Here is a 20,224-nt window from a genome sequence, read left to right on the forward strand (position 1 = left end):
CACTGTACATGCTATATAATTCAAGTTGTTGTTGTTGCCCACCGCAGGTCACCTAATTGGTCTCAGTCATTAATAATTTGTCTGCTCAATCTAAGATTATTCTGATTTACTCTGGCAGAGAGACAATCCGTTTCTATTCTGTTTCACTGAATAGAAATCTTGAACCAAATGGAAGTTAGACAAATTTGGCTATTCATTTTTCACAAATCAAATGATGTTGCTTCCCTATCTCATTAAAGACCAGACAGAAATCTACCATGTCAACCAGACCTGGCCGAAACCCAGAGGAATTCTTCAGGTGAAAAGAACACTGTGAAGATCAGAAAGGGAATGGAATGAATAGATTCGGTTTCTTAGAGCAGCACTTAACTTTTAAACTCAGCTGGGTTGGTGAAAAAAAAACTTCATACTATTCTCCAGAATCGTCTTTCATTTGTGTCCCTTACTGATTGTGAGTCATTTGTTTGATTCATTTCAATTAGAAAAGTGTTTGGCATCAGTATTGTACTCCCATTGCCTGCGAAGCAGCTCATTCGCTCAGAGTACTTAAGAGGTGAAGAGTGGGGAAACCTTCATATCCTGTGTGTGGGCACATCTCAAAGACCCACTCAAACCATTGTTTGAGCACTGAGGTTAGGAGACAGCATCTTGACTGAGGACTGCTTTGGGGTTCTTGGGGCAGAGGTCTGTTTACATGTCCAAAATGGCTGCCATGCACAAAGGCCTAACCAGCAAGCCCAAGGACAGCTCACGATTGGGCCTTCAATATCATTACAAGGCCAAGCTGTCGCTCCTGCCATGCTTCCACACACTGTTTGCCCATTTTAGGAAGGTCAATGTTAAGCATCTTGTTGGCAGCGACACATGGCAGTGCAGTGGAACTGGGAGGAGCAGGATCTGCTCCATGAAACCTAAAAATAATAACACTTTCTTTGGGTGGCCATCTGCTTGGCTGCTTTCCAAGCCTGGAAAACCTGAGCAAGACAACTTCCTCAGAGAGCTTCCTTAGGACCTTAATTAGCAGATGGAAAGGGGCCTGGTATGTGATTTAGGTGGCCAACCCAGATGCCTGAAAAATGACCTGACCTAATATTTGATTGGACTTCTTTCTTATGTTCTTGGGCTCAGGGCGTAATTCCACGGTGACCAACTGTCCCAGATTTCCTGGGACTGTCCCAGATTTCCTGGGACTGTCCCGTAATTCGGTGTTTCATCCCGCGTCTTGGGGTCTTCGTGAGATGCTTTTTGTCCTGGATTTGTGCCCTCTCTGAGGACTTTGTATCCGCACATGCACTGGCCACAGCCGATTGCTGGTTTGAGTTCAGGGCTCTGCAGCAGGTCCCCACGCCACCCCCGCAGTCTTGCCAGCAACCCTTCTCCCCACCCCCACTCCCGCCATTACCCTCCCTCCCTCCCTCTGCTCTCATGTTGTGGCCAGCACCACCCTAGCAATCCCCCCCACCCCCCACACCCTCCGCCCCGGCTCCATGGTGAAGTGTCCTTTATTCTTTTCACCCAAAGTTGGCCACACTGTGTGGGTCTCCTAAACGGGCTACCACAAGATGGGTGCAACAAAGTCCAATTTCTACCCTGCCATTTCATCCACTGGTCATGCTATACCATTTTGGCTGCCATCATCAACAATCCAAATCGTCTCTTGATAAAACCCTTCATCATTCCATGGGATAAAATATCAAACATAAAGTTAAACCAAAATAATTGTGTAACTAGTTTCTGAAAAAAAACATTAATGGGTGAGATTTTAACTCATTCAAAATCCATCGACTTACACAGAGTTAAAATCGACCCACACTGAGTCTGCATTGGGATTAAAATTGCATCAAAAATTCTCTATATAAAGCAGTGACAGACTGAAACCAGATAGTGTAATTTATAATTGGTTTGGATGTGTGCTCATCCATGTATGATGCCCCAAGCCATCTCAGTCAGCCAGGAGTTTCAAAGGTTCATTATTAAGAACCCAGCAAAAATTGAGTAATTTGAATTTGTAGCAAGTGGACTGATAACTTACCGTTGTAAAAGTTAGAGTGTGCCATAAAATCAAAATAAGACTCAAAAGGTTGGAGTAATAGTTCACTTTTAATTCCAGGACATTATGAAATGTCCAGCCAATTAATTCTCTCCCATACTGTTGTGAGATAGGGCATAATTTGGAAGTAATTGGTGGACTTATGAAAATGAATCTATCACTACACATGGTAAGAGGTTTAAGCAACCAATGCAGAGACATAGGCAAAAAGTCTTGCCAAGTCCTAGGTTGTACCAGCACTAGGACTGAAAACGGGTGCCAAACCCACATGGCCGAATGGTGGAATTCTGGGTGGGATATGACTGGTAACAGCCAATTAAGAGACAACTTCTGGGGCCGCTGTCCAATTGAGAACAGTGGCACGCCTCTCAGAGCTGTTAGCCCAATCAGAAGGGTGGTAGTTCAGCACTGCCACCAATCGACACGGCCATTGCTGAGGCTGCTGGGAGAAGAAGAGGAAGCCTTCATGTTGAGGCACCCTCGGAGGCCGGCTAAATTTTTATTTGCCCTGTGTTGGGGCCAGGTAGGCAGGGCCTGGTGATCAGAGGGGTGCCTGGAGAGCCACCATTGCCACTTGGAGCAGGCTCCCCCTCCCCGAAACATAGAGCAGCCAATAAATAAGGTACCCCCCACCCCACTCCTTGGGAACCTGAAGGGAGTCCGCCACTGGTAACTTGGTGGTCTTTCCACAGGGTGGGGGCCTGTCCTAACACTGGAAAGATCCCAGCGGGGACAGGTTGTGGCCAGTCAGCAGGTAGCTATGGTGCCACTGCCATTCCTACCATTGAGAATATCCCGTGCCAGCAGGTAAGTGCTTGAATCCCTTCATTAATCCTTCTGCTGCCGGTTTACCAGGCCTCCCTCTACCCTGCCTGTCTTAGAGGTCTGGTGAAATCCAGTCCATATAGAGAATAAGGAACAGACTGAACTAGTTCCAAGACTCTCCTAATTGGGAGATGCAGGTTGCATCGTAAGCCATGAAAATGAGGCTTTAGAAATTTGTGGATTATTACCCCAACCTCAGAATACTTTGCTTCCCACCTCCAATTTTATTGAAGCTATCATTAAAGAAGTTATCGCTGGGCACTGGGATAAGCTCAAGCTAATCCGACAGAGTGAAAGGGAAATCATATTTAACCAACTTATTGGAGCTCTTTGAGGAAGTAACACGTGCTGTGGATAAAGGGGAACCAGTGGATGTACTGTACTTAGATTTGCAGAAGGCATTTGATAAAGTGCCACATAAAAGATTATTGCGGAAAATAAAACCTCATGGTATAGGGGGTACCATATTGGCATGGATAAGAGATTGGCTGGCTAACAGGAAGCAGAGAGTAGGCATATGTGGGTCTTTTTCAGATTGGCAAGATGTAACGCGTGGTGTGCCACAGGGATCAGTGCTGGGACCTCAACTGTTTACTTGGACGAGGGGATTGAAGGGATGGTTGACAAATTTGCTGAAGACACAAAGATATGAAGGAAAGTAAATTGTGAAGAGGACATAAGGAGGCTACAAACAGATATATATAGGTTAAGCGAGTGGGCAAAGATCTGGCAGATGGAGTATAGTTAATGTTAAGTTGTCCATTTTGGTAGGAAGAATAAAAGAGAAGCATATGATCTAAATGGTGAGAGATTGCAGAACTCTGAGATGGAGAGGGATCTGGGTGTCCTAGTGCATGAATCACAAAAGGCTAGTATGCAGGCACAGCCAGTAATTAGGAAAGCTAATAGAACATTATCATTTATAGTGAGGGGAATTCAATACAAAAGTAGGGGGGGTTATGCTTCAGCTGTACAGGGCACTAAGTGGGTGAGACCACATTTGGAGTACTGTGTGCAGGATTGATCACCTTATTTAAGGAAGGGTGTAAATGCGTTGGAAGCAATTCAGAGAAGGTTTACCAGACTAGTACCTGGAATAGGTGGGTTGTCTTATGAGGAAAGGTTGGATAAACTAGGCTTGTATCCGCTGGAGTTTAGAAGGTTAAGAGGCGACTTGATTGAAACATATAAGATCCTGAGGGGTCTTGACAGGGTGGATGTGGAGAGGATGTTTCCTCTTGTGGGAGAATCTACAACCAGGGCTCACTGTTTAAAAACTGATATTTCACTCATAGGGTTGTGTGTCTTTGGAACTCTCTTCCTGAAACAGAGTCTTGGAATATTTTTAAGGCAGAGGTGGATAGATTCTTAGTAAGCAAGGGGGGTGATAGGTTATCGGGGATAGGTGGAATGCAGATTTCAGGTTACTATCAGATCAGCCATGACCTTATTGAATGGCGGAGCAGGCTCGAGGGGCTGAGTGGCCTACTCCTGCTCCTTGTTTGTATGTTCGTATGTTATCTCATCCTCCATTGTTTTCCAGAAGGCATTCTCACTGGGTTTAGCCGCACACATGCCAGTATATCATTACTACACAGAATTATGTAGAATGTACAGCAGAGAAACAAATGAATCAGCCCAACTGGGCCAGTGTTTGTACTCCACTTGAGTAGAAAAACAGTGTCAATAATTTTGAGTTGATTATCATGATGCCTTCTGGTGTGAATAAAGCAAAAGGAAAATTAGCTGTTTCTTTTCCTGTAGAGCAAATAGGATGCGGCAAACAGGAGAAAATTCAACATTTTCTAGAATAATTGGGTTTTCATACATTGAAAAGGGACAGGGATTATACTTTGAAAAGAAGGTGCTGTACTCAATAAGATGGATGGTAACTGATAGAAATGATCAGAGCGCGCATTCAGTGTCGGTGAGAATCAATTCACATTGGACAGCAGAAATGATAACTCTCTAATCCAATTTGTCTGTTAATCCATAGCTCTGGCCTCAAGCAAGCAAGAAATATGGAAATGACTAAGCCGATCCTATCCAAGGCTATCAATGCTCCTGTTTTCAAACTTCCTCTCAGATTTCTTACAAAATCTGTAACTAAACTAATGTGTGCAATTAAATATTGGGAAGACCAAAGCACGTTGGCCAGAATCTTCCATTCTGGAATTTGGTGGTGGGCACGGAAGTGAGAGAGATTCCCACTGGGGAGTGGAACAGCTGACCACGCGGCATCTTGCGCTGATCAGCTCACTACCTATGCGTCCACAAGGCTCTTGCCAAGTCTCACGGTGGGGGCAGGCAATAAGTCATTATCCCCACTATAACCCCTCATGGGGGTCAAAGGTCCAGGTGTTATACTTAAAAGGCACCCATGGGGCCTACAGGAGAAGTGCCCAGCAGTGCAGAAAAGGGGTGAATGATTAGCTGCTCTCCGCCAGGGTAAGTGGCATCGTCTACACATTGCAAAATTGGCACTCGTAAGGGCACCAGGCAGTGTAAGTGTGTGAGTGCACAGGGGTGTCAGACAGGAGTTTGGGTTGCAGGACTCAACAGTAGCTGGCACCTGTGCACTGAATGTGTGCCAGTTACTTCATACTCTTAAAGTTCTTTCAGTTGCAGGGCATCTTGCTTGTTAATCACTTAACTGGAGAGGACTCAGGAGCTGCCCTAGGCGTGCGTGATCCTGAACTGACAGGATGGATGTGGAAAGGGTGTGTCCTCTTGTGGGAGAATCTAGAACTAAGGGTCACTGTTTTAAAAATAAGGGTTCACCCATTTAAAACCGAGATGAGGCAAAAAATTTTTCTCTCAAGAGGGTCGTAAGTCTTTGCTTCCATCGTCTTTTCTAGAAGAGTGTTCCAGAGTCTTTGAATATTTTTAAGGCAGAGGTGGATAGGTTCTTGGTCAGCAAGGGGGTAATAGGTTATCGGGGGTAGGCGGGTTGCAGATGTGAGGTTACTATCAGGTCAGCCATCTTATTAAATGGCGGAGCAGGCTCGAGGGGCCGAATGGCCTACTTCTGCTTCTTGGTCGTATGTTCGTATGCTCATGCACCCTTTGGGATGACACTCAATCCATCTGTCTCACTGCGGATAAAAATGTCCATAGTAAGAGGGAACGGGCCAAAACCAGAGGTAGCATTCTGGACATTCAAATCCTCACCCTTTTCGAGGATGAGGCCACTGAGCCCGGGAGAAGCAGGACCATGTCTGTACTGAAGGCGAGATAGGACTCCCTTAGGAAGTCAGTGAGGATGCCTCCAGTCTGCAGTTGTCAGCTGTAGCGGCTGAGTGAGATATTGCTTTAATAAGGGAGACTGCTTCGACATCCACACAATCTTCTCTCAATTCCAAGTACCAGCAAGAAAAGGGGGGAGGTCAAGAAGGGAGACCAGCCGCTGAAACAGCCCCAACCCTACTTCCGAGGAGGATGTTTCAGGAACCTCGGAGGCCATACCGTCACGGCATCCACCTGCACCCTCCACCAGCGTGGATACATTCATCTCGGTAGGTGAACATTCTAGCGTAGGCTCGGAGCCATAACCTTGTGAACACATCACTGACACGGGTCCACAGCTGGCGGAGGAAGTGACAGCCAAAGTCCCTGGCACTCGAAGGATTGCTGGAGACCAGGCCCCTGCTCAGCCCCATGCAGATGTCGAGCGTCTGGACTCAGCCCTAGGAGACACGTTGGGATGCAGAGACAGACAAGGGGGCAACATCAGGCAGAGATACCATAGGCCATGCACAGACTGGACTGAAGGCTGGAGGACTCCGTCCACGCTCCGTCTGATGTTGTGGCTCTGGCTTGCGATGTGTTCGGCTTCTTTTACTTGCAGCTCACCATGGTCTTATCTCTGAACATGATGTCTCTGCAGTGTGTGCTGGGTGGTCAATGCATCTCCTGCTGTTGTTGCCCTGATGTGAGATGTGGGTGGTTGCAAGCAGTACTGAAGGGGAGTTAAACAGGCCAGGTGAGTGGCAAGGAACACTGTAGATGCAGTTTCAGGGTTGAAAGAGTGAAACTCTACATTGTCTTTTTAACGATAGAAAACCAGAGGCTTCCCTACATGTTTGGAGAAAGCTGTCATGGGTACATCCAATCATTACTGCCCATCCTTGGTGATTCGTCATTTTGAGCCAACATATAGGTGAAGGCGAGACGTAAGGAGCCAATGGGCAAGTTAGCCTTGACGGCAAGGAGGATTGAGTGTAGGATTAAAGAGGTGTATGTGCAGTTGTTTGAAGGCTTTGTGAGGCCTCACATGGTGATTTGCTTGGCCTGCTCATTTCCTCATCAAGGGTGGCAGCGGCCCTTGCTTGAAGAGTTTGCAACCAAAGTGCATTGGACATCTTTGAAGGACTGGGGTTTTAGTGCATGAGGTGAGAGAGAGTAGAATGGGCCTGTGCACTGGACCATGCCGAGGACTGTGAGGCTATCCATGTAGAGCATCAGCAGCTCTATCAGGGCTCTGCAGGGTCCATGCAGGAAAGAGGTTTACCTTGGCTGGGGTGTCCACAATGATGGATCACGGTCTTGCACTAATATTAAGGCCATCTAAGACTGAGACTTGTAGGAGTCTCTGCTACGGAGGATCTGAAGTGGTTGCTACTCAACAACCCATAGTGCAGGTGAAGCGCTCTCAGTGAGTGGACCCCAAACTAACCTCAAAGCATTTTGGCATGATAAAGATGTCAAGGGGTATGCATTTACTGTGGGCGAGTGGCCATTGGATGAGGTGGGCGCAGGAACACGATCACATGGAGGTTCTAAGCAGACTAAAAGGGCTCAAAAAAACTTCCCAAGCACTGTGAGTTACCTGCACCATACGGACTGCAGAGGTTCAAGAAAGCAGCTCACCACCACCTTCTCCAAGGCCATTAGGGATGGGCCATAAATGCTGGCCGGGCCAGTGATGCCCACATCGCGTGAAAGAATGAAGAAAAATGGAGAGTATTAAGAGAGACAATGGATGACATTTGAAAGGCATTGCCAGTCATAATGAAGGAGTCAAATGCACAAGAGAGGTACCAATAGATTGGAAACAGGCTAAGGTGTTATCCACTTTCAAAGAGGGAGATAAACAGATTGACTTATTAGGCTGACCATATAATGCAGTTAATTGTCAGGTATACACTGAGGGACTACCTGCATGTTAATAACCTAATAAACAATTGTCAATGTAGATTCAGAAGGCAAAGATAGTGACTGACCAACCTCTGGCCTTTTTTTGAGGAAATGGCTTTCCAAGTGGACAGTGAGGAATGCAACAACATGGTACAACTTAACTTCCAAAATATTGTGCACAAGAGACTATTAAGCATAAAAATGGTGTGAATTTAGAGATGAACCTAAATTGGTTAGAGGAGGGTCTTAAAAGAAATAACTGCTGAAATAGTAGATTTATTGGTTTTAACATTCAAAAATTCTCTAGATTCTGGAAATGTCCCATCAGATTGAAAGATAGTGAATGTAACTCCTCTACTCAAGAAAAGAGGGAGGCAGAAAACAGGAAGTTACAGGCCAGTTATTGTAACCATATGGAAAATTCTGGAATCTATTATTAAGGATGTTACAGCTGGGTACTTAGAAAATCTTAATGCAATCAGGCAGAGTCAACATGGCTTTATGAAAGGGAAATCATGTTTGACTAATTTATTAGCGTTCTTTAAGGAAGTAACAAACAACATGGATAAAGGGGAACCTGTAGATGTAGTGTTCTTGGGCTTCCAGAAGGCATTTGACAAGGTGCCACATCAAAGGTTAGTACACAAAATAAGAGCACATGGTGCAGGGGATAACATGTTAGTATGGATAGAGGACTGGCTAGCTAAGAGGAAACAGAGTAGGATAAGTTGATCATTTTTGGGTTGGCAAGATACGATAAGTGGATTGCTACAAGGACCAGTACTGGGGCCTCAACTATTTACAATTTATATCAATGACTTGGATAAAGGGACTAAATGTATGATTGCTAAATTTGCTGATGACACAAAGGTAGGTAGGAAAGTAAGTTGTGAAGAGGACAAAAGGAATCTGCAAAGGGATATAGATAGGGTTAAGTGAGTGGGCGAAAAATGTGGCAGATGGAGTGAAATATGTGAAGTGTGAACTTGTCCACTTTGGCAGGAAGAATAGGAAAGCAGCAAATTATTTAAATGGAGAGAGAGCTTGCAGAACTCTTAGATACAAAGGGAGCTGGGTATGCTGGTACATGAATCACAAAAAGTTGGCATGCAAGTACAGCAAGTGATTAGGAAGGCAAATGGAATATTGTCATTTATTGAAAGTGGAATGGAATATAGAAGTAGGGAAGCTTTGCTACAATTGTATAGGGCATTGGTGAGACCACATCAGGAGTATTGTGTACAGTTTTGGGCTCCAAAATTAAGAAAGGATATAATTGTACTAGAAGCAGTGTAGAAAAGGTTCACTTAACTGATCCCTGGGATGAAGGGATTACCATATGAGAACAGGTTGGATGGGCTGGGCCTGTATCCACTGGAGATAAGAAGAAGGAGAAGTGATCTTATTACAACAGATAGGAACCTGAGAGGACTTGACAGGGTGGATGCTGAAAGGACGTTTCCTCTTATGGGATAGACTAGAACCCAGGGACACAGTTAAGAAATAAGGGGCCTCCTGTTTAAGACAGAGATGAGGGGAATTTGTTTCTCTCAGAGGGTCATTAGTCTGTGGTACTCTCTTCACCAAAGAACAGCAGAAGTAGGGTCATTGAACATGTTTAAAGCTGAGTTGGATAGATTCTTGACTGACAAGGGGGTCAAAGGATTTAAGGGGTAGATAGGGAAGTAGAGGCCACAATCAGATCAGCCATGATCTTATCAAATGGCAGAGCAAGTCTGAGGGGCTGAATAACCTACTCCTACTACTAATTTGTATGCTTATTATGTACGCTTGTATGAGTTACGTCAGGAAGGAGCTAAGTACTGGGTGCTGAGCAGGAACCCCATCTGTTTCTAATTTACATTAATGGTTTAGATCAATGGTTTAGATCAATGACCTGGAACGGGACAGCAAAGTGAGTTAGAAAGAATAGGTAAACAAGTAGATAAATGGCAGACAAAAATTATTATGAACAAATACAAAGTGCTGCTCATGTGAAGAAAGATTGGGTAAGAAACCAGGGATGGATTTGGAATAGCTCAAGACAAAGTTGAAAGAGATCCAGAAATCAAGTTGTAGACTTAATGCTCTTGCCCAATCACTGTGCAGCAACAATAATAAAATGAAAGACTATTGAAGCATATAGCCAAAACAGTGGAGCGCAGCTCAGAGAAAGTCATGCGATCACTATTCAGTGCTTTGGTCAGATGATACCTTAAGTTCTCTGTCTAGTTCTTGTCATGACAAAAGAGAGATATTCAGACCCTCAACATGGTTCATAAATAAGGAAACTGATTCCACAGGCAGGATTTTGTCTTTTGGGTCAAATGGGGGTGGGGGTTGGGGGGTCAAGACCCCGCACTGCTTGGGAAACCGGTTACCTGGCAGTGATTTTCCCTGAGTTGGCAAATTAGTAGCCAGCAGGTGGGCTCACCATCCACTCGAGGACAGTGGGTGGGCTCTTGGAGCTGGACAGTGATCAGATGACTCTCCAGCATGAAATGGGGTGAAGCCTGCAGTTCGGGTAAAGGGAGAGAAGGTGCCTCCATTTTGAGGCACCCTTTCTACACATTATAAAAGTTTCAAATTTTTTAAAAATGGTGTCAGCAGCCAGGACTCCATTGTGGAGGGGGAAGGACAGTCAGTAGCTGCAACTGTGGCCAGTTAGATGGGGAAGGCCTCAAAGCCTGCCTGAAGCACTGGTCCCCGGTCTGCTGCCGGGAGGCTACCTCCAGGCAGGTGGCCCAGTTCCTGACACCGGCAGGCTGATTGGAAAATTCCGGTCTCCCCACGTAATTTACTACACATTGCTTGCGGGTGATCCCACCATCAGGAACATGGTCAGGGGGCAGAATGGTGCCTGCAAATCGGCATGCTGACCAACTTTTTGCAATCAGGCCCCATATATCAGGAAGTTGAGAAATGAAGAAAAGCTGAAACAGACCTGGCGTTTCCAGCTCTGAAAGGGGTGAACTAAGAGATGATCGTATGAGAGTGTATGAGATAGTAAACAATCGTGGGGGCAGAAATCCCATCGGCATTTAAGCAAACAGTCAGATACTGTAATGGGGGAACAGCAGGATCTTTCTAGATGGATGAGTCAAGGTGGATCAAATGGCAGTCCTCACTTGTATCCTTCCTGTGACCTTGTGTAAAATAAATATAAAGGCAGCAGAACCTGTCAGCTCTACAACACTCTCTTTCCTAAGAAAATGGAACTTTACCCTGTGTAATATGCTAAAGTTGTTGAATGTTGTTGCACAATGTCCTTCTGGGTTTTACAAAACATTAAAAAAAAATATTTCTTTGAACATGCAGGAATGATGGAAAAGTTGAATTTCCATCGCATTTTTTCAACTGGATAATCTTCCCTTCATTCATATATTATGCCTGAAAGACCAAAGGCCCAAATTAATCCATTGAAATAATTAGGTTGAAAGACTGGACAATTTATGTAGCAAAACAATTCTTCTCTGAAAATGAGATCCTTAATATCTTGACTTTCCAGAGATTGGACCCTGTACATCCATACAGAACACAACGGTGCATTTCACATAAGCTATAGCTTTGACCAACGGATTCCAGAACTGCATGGCTTATTACTTACCCTGATAATGGAGTTGAAATGTCCCAATACCTCCATATTGGAATGAGCGAAAAAGCACTGAAATTGTGTTGGTTGGGCTTCGGATCACCTGGCCTTCAACCAGAAGCATTTGGTTAGCTAAAACAACCCAGTTGTCCTCTTCCAATCCACGGATGGAGAGCTGCTCCCCCTCAGAGAGATTCAGAGTCTTAACCTGAAATGAAAGACAACACGATTTCTCACTAACCAGAAGCTGGATTGATGAACACGCCAGTGAGATTGAGAAGAGGCATGTTAGCGTTTACCAATCAGGTATGACTGACAAATTTTAAAATGTTTTGAAATGTTCATCATAAGATGGATCTATCTAAGCTGTCTGTCTGCAGGCTAATGACACTTCCTGACCAGGAATTTCTCTAAAACTGGTGGACTAACCTTCAGCAGTGAGCCCTCACCTCCTGTGTCTGACTTCCTTACCAGATTGCACCACATGCTTTAGGAGAAACTTTCACAACTTCTTCCCTGCTGAAACAGCAGGACTTTCAGCGGATCAGGAACCTATTGGAGTCTACACCCTGCTTTGCCGAGGCTCTTTAACTGAGGTGTGGCATTCGCATCCTGCTTCTGGGTTTCTTGACCAATCAAGGAAGAAACCCAAAAAAGGGCAGGATGATATTGGGATCCCAACTCAATTTCATTTTGAGGGTTTTGAACTCCCCAAACGTGCCTCCCCATGCCTGTAAAAATTCCACCCTCTGAGTCTAAATTTCCTTCTTAGCCAAGAGGCCAAAGGCTTGACTTCTGATCTGCCCCCCGCACCACCCCCCCACCCTCCAGATTTCCATGCCTAGGGATTGGTCAGTTGAGTTGTTGCCACCCTCAAAGGAAGAGGTTCTTGCCAGCTATGAATGAAGCCATTCCAACACATTACACGCAAATTGAAATCATTCTAACAAAGCTTTACCGTCTCAAGTACATGTGATATGTCAGAAGCGATATTTGTTCAACTATCAACCTAAACTCTCAAATGCTGAACTGCGATCTGCATTTGCAAGTTGTATATTGTGGACCAAAATAGTACGTTGCCAAATCAATGTGCACAGGCTAAGCTAATTATTTACAGATGGACTATTGGTAGTAAGCTGCTTCTTATGGTTTATTGGCAACCAACATACCTTATGGATAGAGCAGGTTGGTTTTCTCTTCTGTGAGCCTTTAACATGCACGGGAATTTTTTCCACATTAAAGCACTTAAATCTGCCCATGGAAGTTTGAACATGAAATTTAAAGTCCTTTGAAGGCACCACAAAGATACAATCAATGGAGATGATTGAAAGGAATGCTAATGAGCAATTAATATGTCATCAAGGCCCTCGGCACCTGCTAAAACCCTGATAATATTGAACTCAATGTTTCTTTTGCTTGACCAGTTTGCAGTTCAATCAACTTTGCCTGGCGGCTTCTAATCTTTATTTTTTTAACATAAAAAAGAGCGACACTTTCAATTTGATTTTAAAGATTTAAAAAAACACCTAAGTTGTCTTTTTGTAGAAGCAGATTTTACCACCAAAGAAAGAGATAGTAACAAATGAATAATTGCAATAACTGTTTAGAGTATTCTAAATTATTCCCAACAGCAAGCAATCTTACATGGGGCCAGTTAATTTGATACAATCATTTTGAGTGGATACCTTTGAAGAATTTAAATGATTTGCACTTCAACTAGAAGTTCTTATCTACACTCCACTATTTTGACATTTTAGAAATAGAGTGAATTAAAATATCATTGTGGACTTGTTGTTCAAATTTTTCCTGACAATCTACTATGGAAGGATCTATTAGGTCCACCTTCTGAGTACATATAAGCCTGGTGTGGAGCCTTGCCTCCAGGTGTGTGTGTATTGGGATCGCACAAGTGCAGAGCATAGATTTGACATCCACTGCAATGGGAAATTATGGGCTTCCAAACTCCTGATATGGATACCAGGAAGGACAGCAAAGGTAAGGCTCTGTATCAGGCATGGGCATTTGGAGCATTCAGCTTAATATCGTTTATGTTCTATTGGAAAATTTTGTTTGTCCTTTGTGGTAAAAATGACCATGTTCATCATCTTCGGTGTTTGGTAGGGTTCCGGTGGGCATGTAGGTGGCTGTTAAGGCTGATCTGTGCACAGAAGGTTCTGCTGTGGATAGGACAGGATACCGCAGATGTCTGAGTTTTGGATGAATTTCCAGATTGGAGTTTCCTCTCCTTGCGCATTCTCTCTGCCTCTGAGGTGCTCTTGCTTTCAACTGGAGGTTGCAACATCCTTTATTTGGTTGCGCCAGGTGCAGCGGTCCTGGGCGAGCTTCTTCCAGGACTCGGGGTCGATACCAGAACTCCTAAGGGGAACCTTCAGAATGTCCCTGTAGTGCTTCCTTTGACCACCATGAGAGTGCACCCCAGACTCGAGCCCTCCATGGAAGATTCGTTTTGGTAAGCGAGTGTCAGGCATTCTGGCCTCGTGACCAGCGGTGACTGTCTCAGTATGATGTGGCTGCTTGGACTGCCATCTGATCTTCCAAAGGCAGCTCAAATGAAAGCTGCTGGGCTTCTTGGCATGACACTGGTACGCAGTCCTAGCCTTGTAGAGCAGAGTGGGCAGAATATTGCTCTATGGATTTACAGTTTGGTAGGCAGGATTACTCCTCTTCATTCCCAGACTGATCCAGTCACTGGTAATGTGCTGGAGGAGTGAGATATGTTCAACTTCTGCCGCTGACCTTGGAATATTGCATTGAAACTATGCTCTGTGATATATGTTTCTATAGATTCATTGCATTCCTTTGAGATTCGTCTGTCTGTATGTTTCACACCAGCATTAATTTGTCTATTTTAATCCGTCTATTTAAATAAAGGACAAATGAATTTCATGCATTAAGTATTTTATGCTAATATTCACAAATTGTAATTTCAAGGCCTATCTGTGTGACCAGTGATGGGTTAATTGGTAAACTGAGGCCCAGATTTTCAACAGGACAGAGAGAATCTCCATCCTGGCGGAAATGGTGGACAATTCGGAAATCCTAAGTCCTGCTCCTGAACATGACGCTTTCTATTTTTGTGGGGGCGGGACTTGAGGTCAGGCTGGGGTTCACGTATATGTGGTTTATGGAGGCAGCCGGCCATTTAAATCACCAGCTGCCTCCACTGAAGTGGGATTTTGGTCGACCGGGAGCGTCAAACCCAACGTGTACAGATTAACCCAGGGTAAGAGGAGGTCTGAGCTTGGTGGATTCATCTGGATAGCCAGGGTACTCCTTTGGAGAGGTAAGGTACCCCTTTGATATGGTCCCGGGATACCTTTGAAAGAGGTAAGGTGCCCTTTGGGATGGTTAAAAGTAAATATGATAGTGCGTAAAAAGTGCATAAACTAATTGGAACTGTCAAAGCTGAAAAAGAACTGTCAAAACCCTGAAACTTCTGGCTGATGTGTGGGGGCGGGTCCCGCTCGCCGACGTGTAAAATGACATCACCGCGCGTCATTCAGATCTTTAGATCGGCGGGCGTGCACCGGAGTCAGCTGGGCACCCCCCGAGCTGTCAAGGGCCTTTTTAAGTCAATTCAAATAGCAATTAAAACAATTAACACGGCTAAGGCTGGTGGGCAGGCAGAAAGCCCAGGCGGCCTTCGCATTTTTCAAGGAACCTCATCCACGGGCGGGATGAGGCTTCATGAAGCCTTTTAAACTTTAATAAAAATTTTTAAATAAAATTCATAGACATGTCCAGGCTCATGTGACTCTGTCACACAAGGGGGACATGTCCAAATAATTAAAAAAAATATATTTTATCCACTTTTCGATAATGAAATCAAACTCCCTGAGGCGCGGAGATTTCTGTGCTCCTTCGCACGCATTGGTAGGCCCCGGCTCAGCCTCTCCCCATTGCCACAGGGAGCGCTCAGCACTTCCGGGTGCGGGTCACGCTGGGCGGGCCTTATATCGGCCCGCCCACGTAAAATGGCGGCGCCCAGCCAATCACGAGCAGCGATCGGCTGCCCGTCCGCCCGCGGCCGGTCCCATTCAGACACCCCCCCCACCGCCCCCTCCACGGGGAGATAATTCTCCCCATTGGAACTGTCAAAGCTGTGAGTGTATTTAACTCTGCTGGGCTTTAAAATTAAAAACCAGTTTGGACTTTAAAAAAAAATCAGTGTTTGATATTTCACTCTGTCGGAGTAAACCTGAGGGTTATCATTATAGGATTTGTGCAGCAACTGACTGATTTTACAAACCAACAGTGTCACAGTGGGGTGCTTGTTGAGTGAGCAGTTTGACTGACAGCTCCAAGTGGCTATACCTGTTTTCATAAGAGATTAGTTGAAGAGCTTCTGTGTATTTAATGTTTTTTTTAATCAGTGAAAGCGTTTTTTTTAAAAATAGTGACATCATCAATAGATACATAACTTTATTTATGCAGCATGGCTCCTGAGCTTTGCGCATGGTGGGTATTAGGTGTGTAGGCATGGAGGGGGTAAGGGCAAAGGGTGGTGGGTGGGAGCATGGGTTAACATAAATTGGCACTAAGTTGGCATAGATGCTATTAAGGGCCATGCAAGTGTGGGGCGGGGGGGCGTCATTGAGGCTATGAGGGCCAGGGTGGTGGGTAGAGGGGGCATGGGTTGGAATAGGGGATATGAGGAGCCTCGAGGGCTGGGTAATGTGAGATAATATAGGTTGCATGGATGGGGAATGGGGAAGGTGTGGGCTGGGGAGGGGGTGAGGGTGGAGGGCTGTTTTTGTTTTAATCAGTTTTTATTAAATTGAGCAAAGTGTCGGAGTCCAGCCCACTTCCATACCTGATGGTCTCTGCGCTTTTCCTGGGCGTGGCGGGCCCGAATTCTAATCCAACCTGTGCCCTGAAATGAAAATCGGAGTGCGGGCCACCATGTTTAAAGGCCAGGAATTCTCCTGTCTCTGCGCATCCGACCCAGGAGTGAAAATCTGGGCCTGGGAGCCTAATTCGGGGATGGGGGAAACATGTCCAGGTTAGTCTACAGATGGTGTCGGTGTGCATACTGTCAGCATTTGCTATTTCCCAGACTGCAACAGCAACTACACTTCAAATGATCTTATTGTAAGGTGCCAGCGGTGGCTCAATTGGTTGCACTCTTGCCTCTCAGTCAGTAAGTTCTGGGTTCAAGCCCTACTCTAGGGGTTGAATTTTCCTGTCGGCGAGCGGGGGCGGGGACTGCTCGCTGACCCGTAACATGATGCGCGGTTGATGTCGGGCATGTGTCCTGGGGTCACCGCGCATCATTTGGATTGTCAGTTTGGCGGGCGCTTCAGCTGCGCTCCCACCGAACTGTCAAAGGCCTATCAAGGTCATTATTAAATTAATTAAAGTTGTTAAGAATGCCGCCCGTCCAACCTCTTTCGCGCGTAGGCCCCCGACTCAGGGAATCCACCCCCGCCCCCCCCAACCCCTGCCTGCATAGGGAGCGCTCAGCGCTTCTGGGTGTGCATCACGCTGGGTGGGCCTTAATTGGCCCTCCCACGTAAAATGGCGGCGCGGACCCAATTGGGCGGCGCCGATCGGATTCGCGCTCGCTCCCACCCACCCCCGCACAATCCCCCCGATGGGGGGGAAAGTTCTTTCCTGGGGCTTGAGCGCAAATATCAAGGCCGACAGCCTCTCAGCACTGCTCCGCGGGAGCTGCTGTCTTTTGAATGGGATGTTAAACGAAAGCCCCTTCTGCTTGTTTGCGGGGATGTGAAAGATCCCAAGGCACTATTTTGAAGCGGAGTAGGGGAGTTATTCCCTGGTGTCCCGGTAAACATTTATCCCTCAGTGAACATCACCGAAACACCGGTCATTTGTCAGTTTGTCTGTGATTGTCTGCTCATTATCCCATTGCTGTTAGTGGGAGTTTGCTTTGTGCAAATTGGCTGCTGCGTATCCTACATTATAACAGTGACTACACTTGAAGAGTACTTCATTGGCTGTAAAGCATTTTGGGATGTCCTGAGGTCACGAAAAGCGCTTTGAAAATGCAAGTCCTTTCTCTTTTCTTTCTGCTACATGTGATAAAGGAAGAACCGTGTGCATCAGCTTCTTCGCATGGTGGATAACACTTAGAGGCTCCAACTCCCCGAATGCTGATCTTCAGCGCATTAAGGAGGAAAAATAAGAACAGAACTTTCAGCTGATTCCCATGGAACTTTTACAACATTTTCAGGCCTCATTTCCTCATCAGTGTAAAGTGCAGAGAGAGAAAAAAAAGATGCAGGGTTTAGCACCAAAGGGCTTAGAAAACAATAGCAACAATGACTATCTGTCTTCAGCAGAAATATGTCAAATCGTCAGCTGTCACATTTGGAGAAGGGAAAGGTAGAATGTCTCTAAGCGGCTGTTATGTTTGAGTAACAACCCCAGCATGGTTTCTGTGATTGGCAGAGTTACTACAGTGTGATAGTGCTGCTAAATTGTAGGTAATGTTTTGAGTCTAGGCCTTACTTAAGGGCATGATATAGCCTTTAATATTTTACTGGGGCCTGTATGTTGGATGACATTTTAACTAGAGGCACAGAAATGCTGAGCTTGTGCATAAGAATCCGCACTGCAAATGAAAGATTTCCTGTAACGGTTACAATTTCGGAAGCTGTACACTTATTTAAGTCTGTAATCGTTTCTCTTGCAGCTCCTCGTCTTGACATTAGCGGTGTGGTTAAGTGGCCATCGTGGATGAGACACTTCATTAGTTTGATAATTAGCCAAACAGATAATGCCAAAGCATATGGCAGCACTTCAGGATGATGACTGAAACGTACTGGATAAGATTTGTCCAAATACAGTGGGAGCCATTTGCATGCAACAGATTGGTGCCTGGGCTGAAAAAATTCTATCTGGCCACCACTCCGAGGAAAGGTTCTTTTCAAGTCTGGCAAGGCGTGAGACGAAAGCTGCTTTAAGTACTGGTTTCTGCTCACGGAAGGGCCAGCGGAAAAATCTCCCTGGCTTCCTGTCCACTGACTTGAGCAAATCTGTCCTGCTTTCTTTGGGGAGGATAAGGGGGTTGGGGGGGGGGGGGCGGTGGTGGTGGGAAGGAACAGGAGGGAACATGTGTGATAGGGTGGAAGGCAGGCGGGATTGAATGATAAAAGGGGTGATGTCACAAGGCTTAAAGCGGGTGGTAATGGGACAAAGAAAGAAAACAAACGATGGGTCTAGAAGAGGTGTAAATGGCAAGAACAGAATCATCAACAGCATCTGTTGCCTGAGAAAATAGGAGGAGTGATTCTGATCTGAAATTATTGAAATCAACTTGGAGTCCAGAGAGCTGTAAAGTGCCTAATCAGAAAGGGGAGCGGGTATTTTGGTGATGGGAGAGTGGACCAGGTTGCAATGGAGGGTGGGGAGGGGAAGATATGCTTGCTATCACTACATTGATTAAGGAATCTTTTTGTTACTCGTTGCCTTATGTCAATTCCTTTCAACTAGTCATTTTTTTTTTAAAGAAAACTGTTGGGAAATCGTGCTCTAATTTTGACATTCACGAAGAGTTCTTGGAAAATGAAACCCTTCATTTGACGCTGACTGCAAGGGTGGAAGCTCAATGCATGATGTCACTAATTGTTACTGTTATGAAGGATTTCCTAAGGAATAGCTATGTTGCCATGCATATCTGTCCTGAAGTTATGCCTCAGATCTAATCATGGAATAAATCATTTCTGTTTCATTGCTAGTACTTTGATATATTCCCAATTCATGCAGAGGGAAAATAAAGGAGAAAGAAAGTTTGATTATTTATTATTGATTACTCCCTCTGCTTGGCAACAGTCTGCTATTAAGCTCAGCTGTTCTCAACTTTGATGTCACATTTGATCCCGAGACGAGCTTCTGGTCATATGTACCATCACTAAGGCCTCCTATTTCCACCTCCGCAATATCGTCTGATTTTGACTATGCCCCAACTTATTTGCTGCTGAAACCTTCATTCATGCCTTCGTTACCTCCAGGCTCAACTATTCATGCACATTGCTGTATGGTCTCCCACCTTTAACTTCCGTAAAATTGAGGACATCCAGAGCTCTGCCTGTGTCTTAACTCACAGCGGGTCCCATTCCCATATCGCCCCAGTGCTCGCTGGCCTACATGGGTTCCCAATCAAGCAAAATCTTGATTTTAAACTTCTCATCCTTGCTTTCAGATCTGTCTACAGCCTCACACATCACTGTCTCTGTAATCTCCATCAACCCCACGCCACCTGGGCTACCTGTATTCCTCTAATTCTGGCCTTTTGTGCATTCCCAATAATAATCACTCCAGTATTGGTGATCATGGGCAGAATTTTACGGCAGCGGGATTTCACATTGCCGCTGTCGTCAATGGGATTTCTAACAGCCCGCCGCATTTTATGATCCTGTCCCCACCAAAATGGGGCTGTAAAATTCTGCCTCATGTCTTCAGTTGCCTTGGTTGCAAGCTCTGGAATACCCTCCCTACCCTACTCCACCCTCTGTCTCACGTGCCTCCTTTAAGACATTCCCTAAAATCTACTCTTTGACCAAGCTTTTGAACGTCTGACTTAATATCCCCTTATGTGGCTTGGTGTCATACATTGTTTTATAATGCTCCTGGAGCGC

General features: G+C 45.3%; 1 protein-coding gene across 1 annotated transcript in view; it reads right to left on the bottom strand.

The window, feature by feature from the left end:
* Positions 1 to 20,224, bottom strand: part of LOC121285705 (seizure 6-like protein) — a 247,482-nt gene that overhangs the window by 198,635 nt on the left and 28,623 nt on the right. The window contains exon 4 of the mRNA XM_041202396.1: positions 11,619 to 11,811. Coding sequence (XP_041058330.1) covers positions 11,619 to 11,811 — 193 coding nt within the window. The remainder of the gene's footprint in view (positions 1 to 11,618; positions 11,812 to 20,224) is intronic.

The sequence above is a fragment of the Carcharodon carcharias genome, chromosome 13 (assembly GCF_017639515.1).
Source record: "Carcharodon carcharias isolate sCarCar2 chromosome 13, sCarCar2.pri, whole genome shotgun sequence".
In the NCBI taxonomy this organism is placed as follows: Eukaryota; Metazoa; Chordata; class Chondrichthyes; order Lamniformes; family Lamnidae; genus Carcharodon; species Carcharodon carcharias.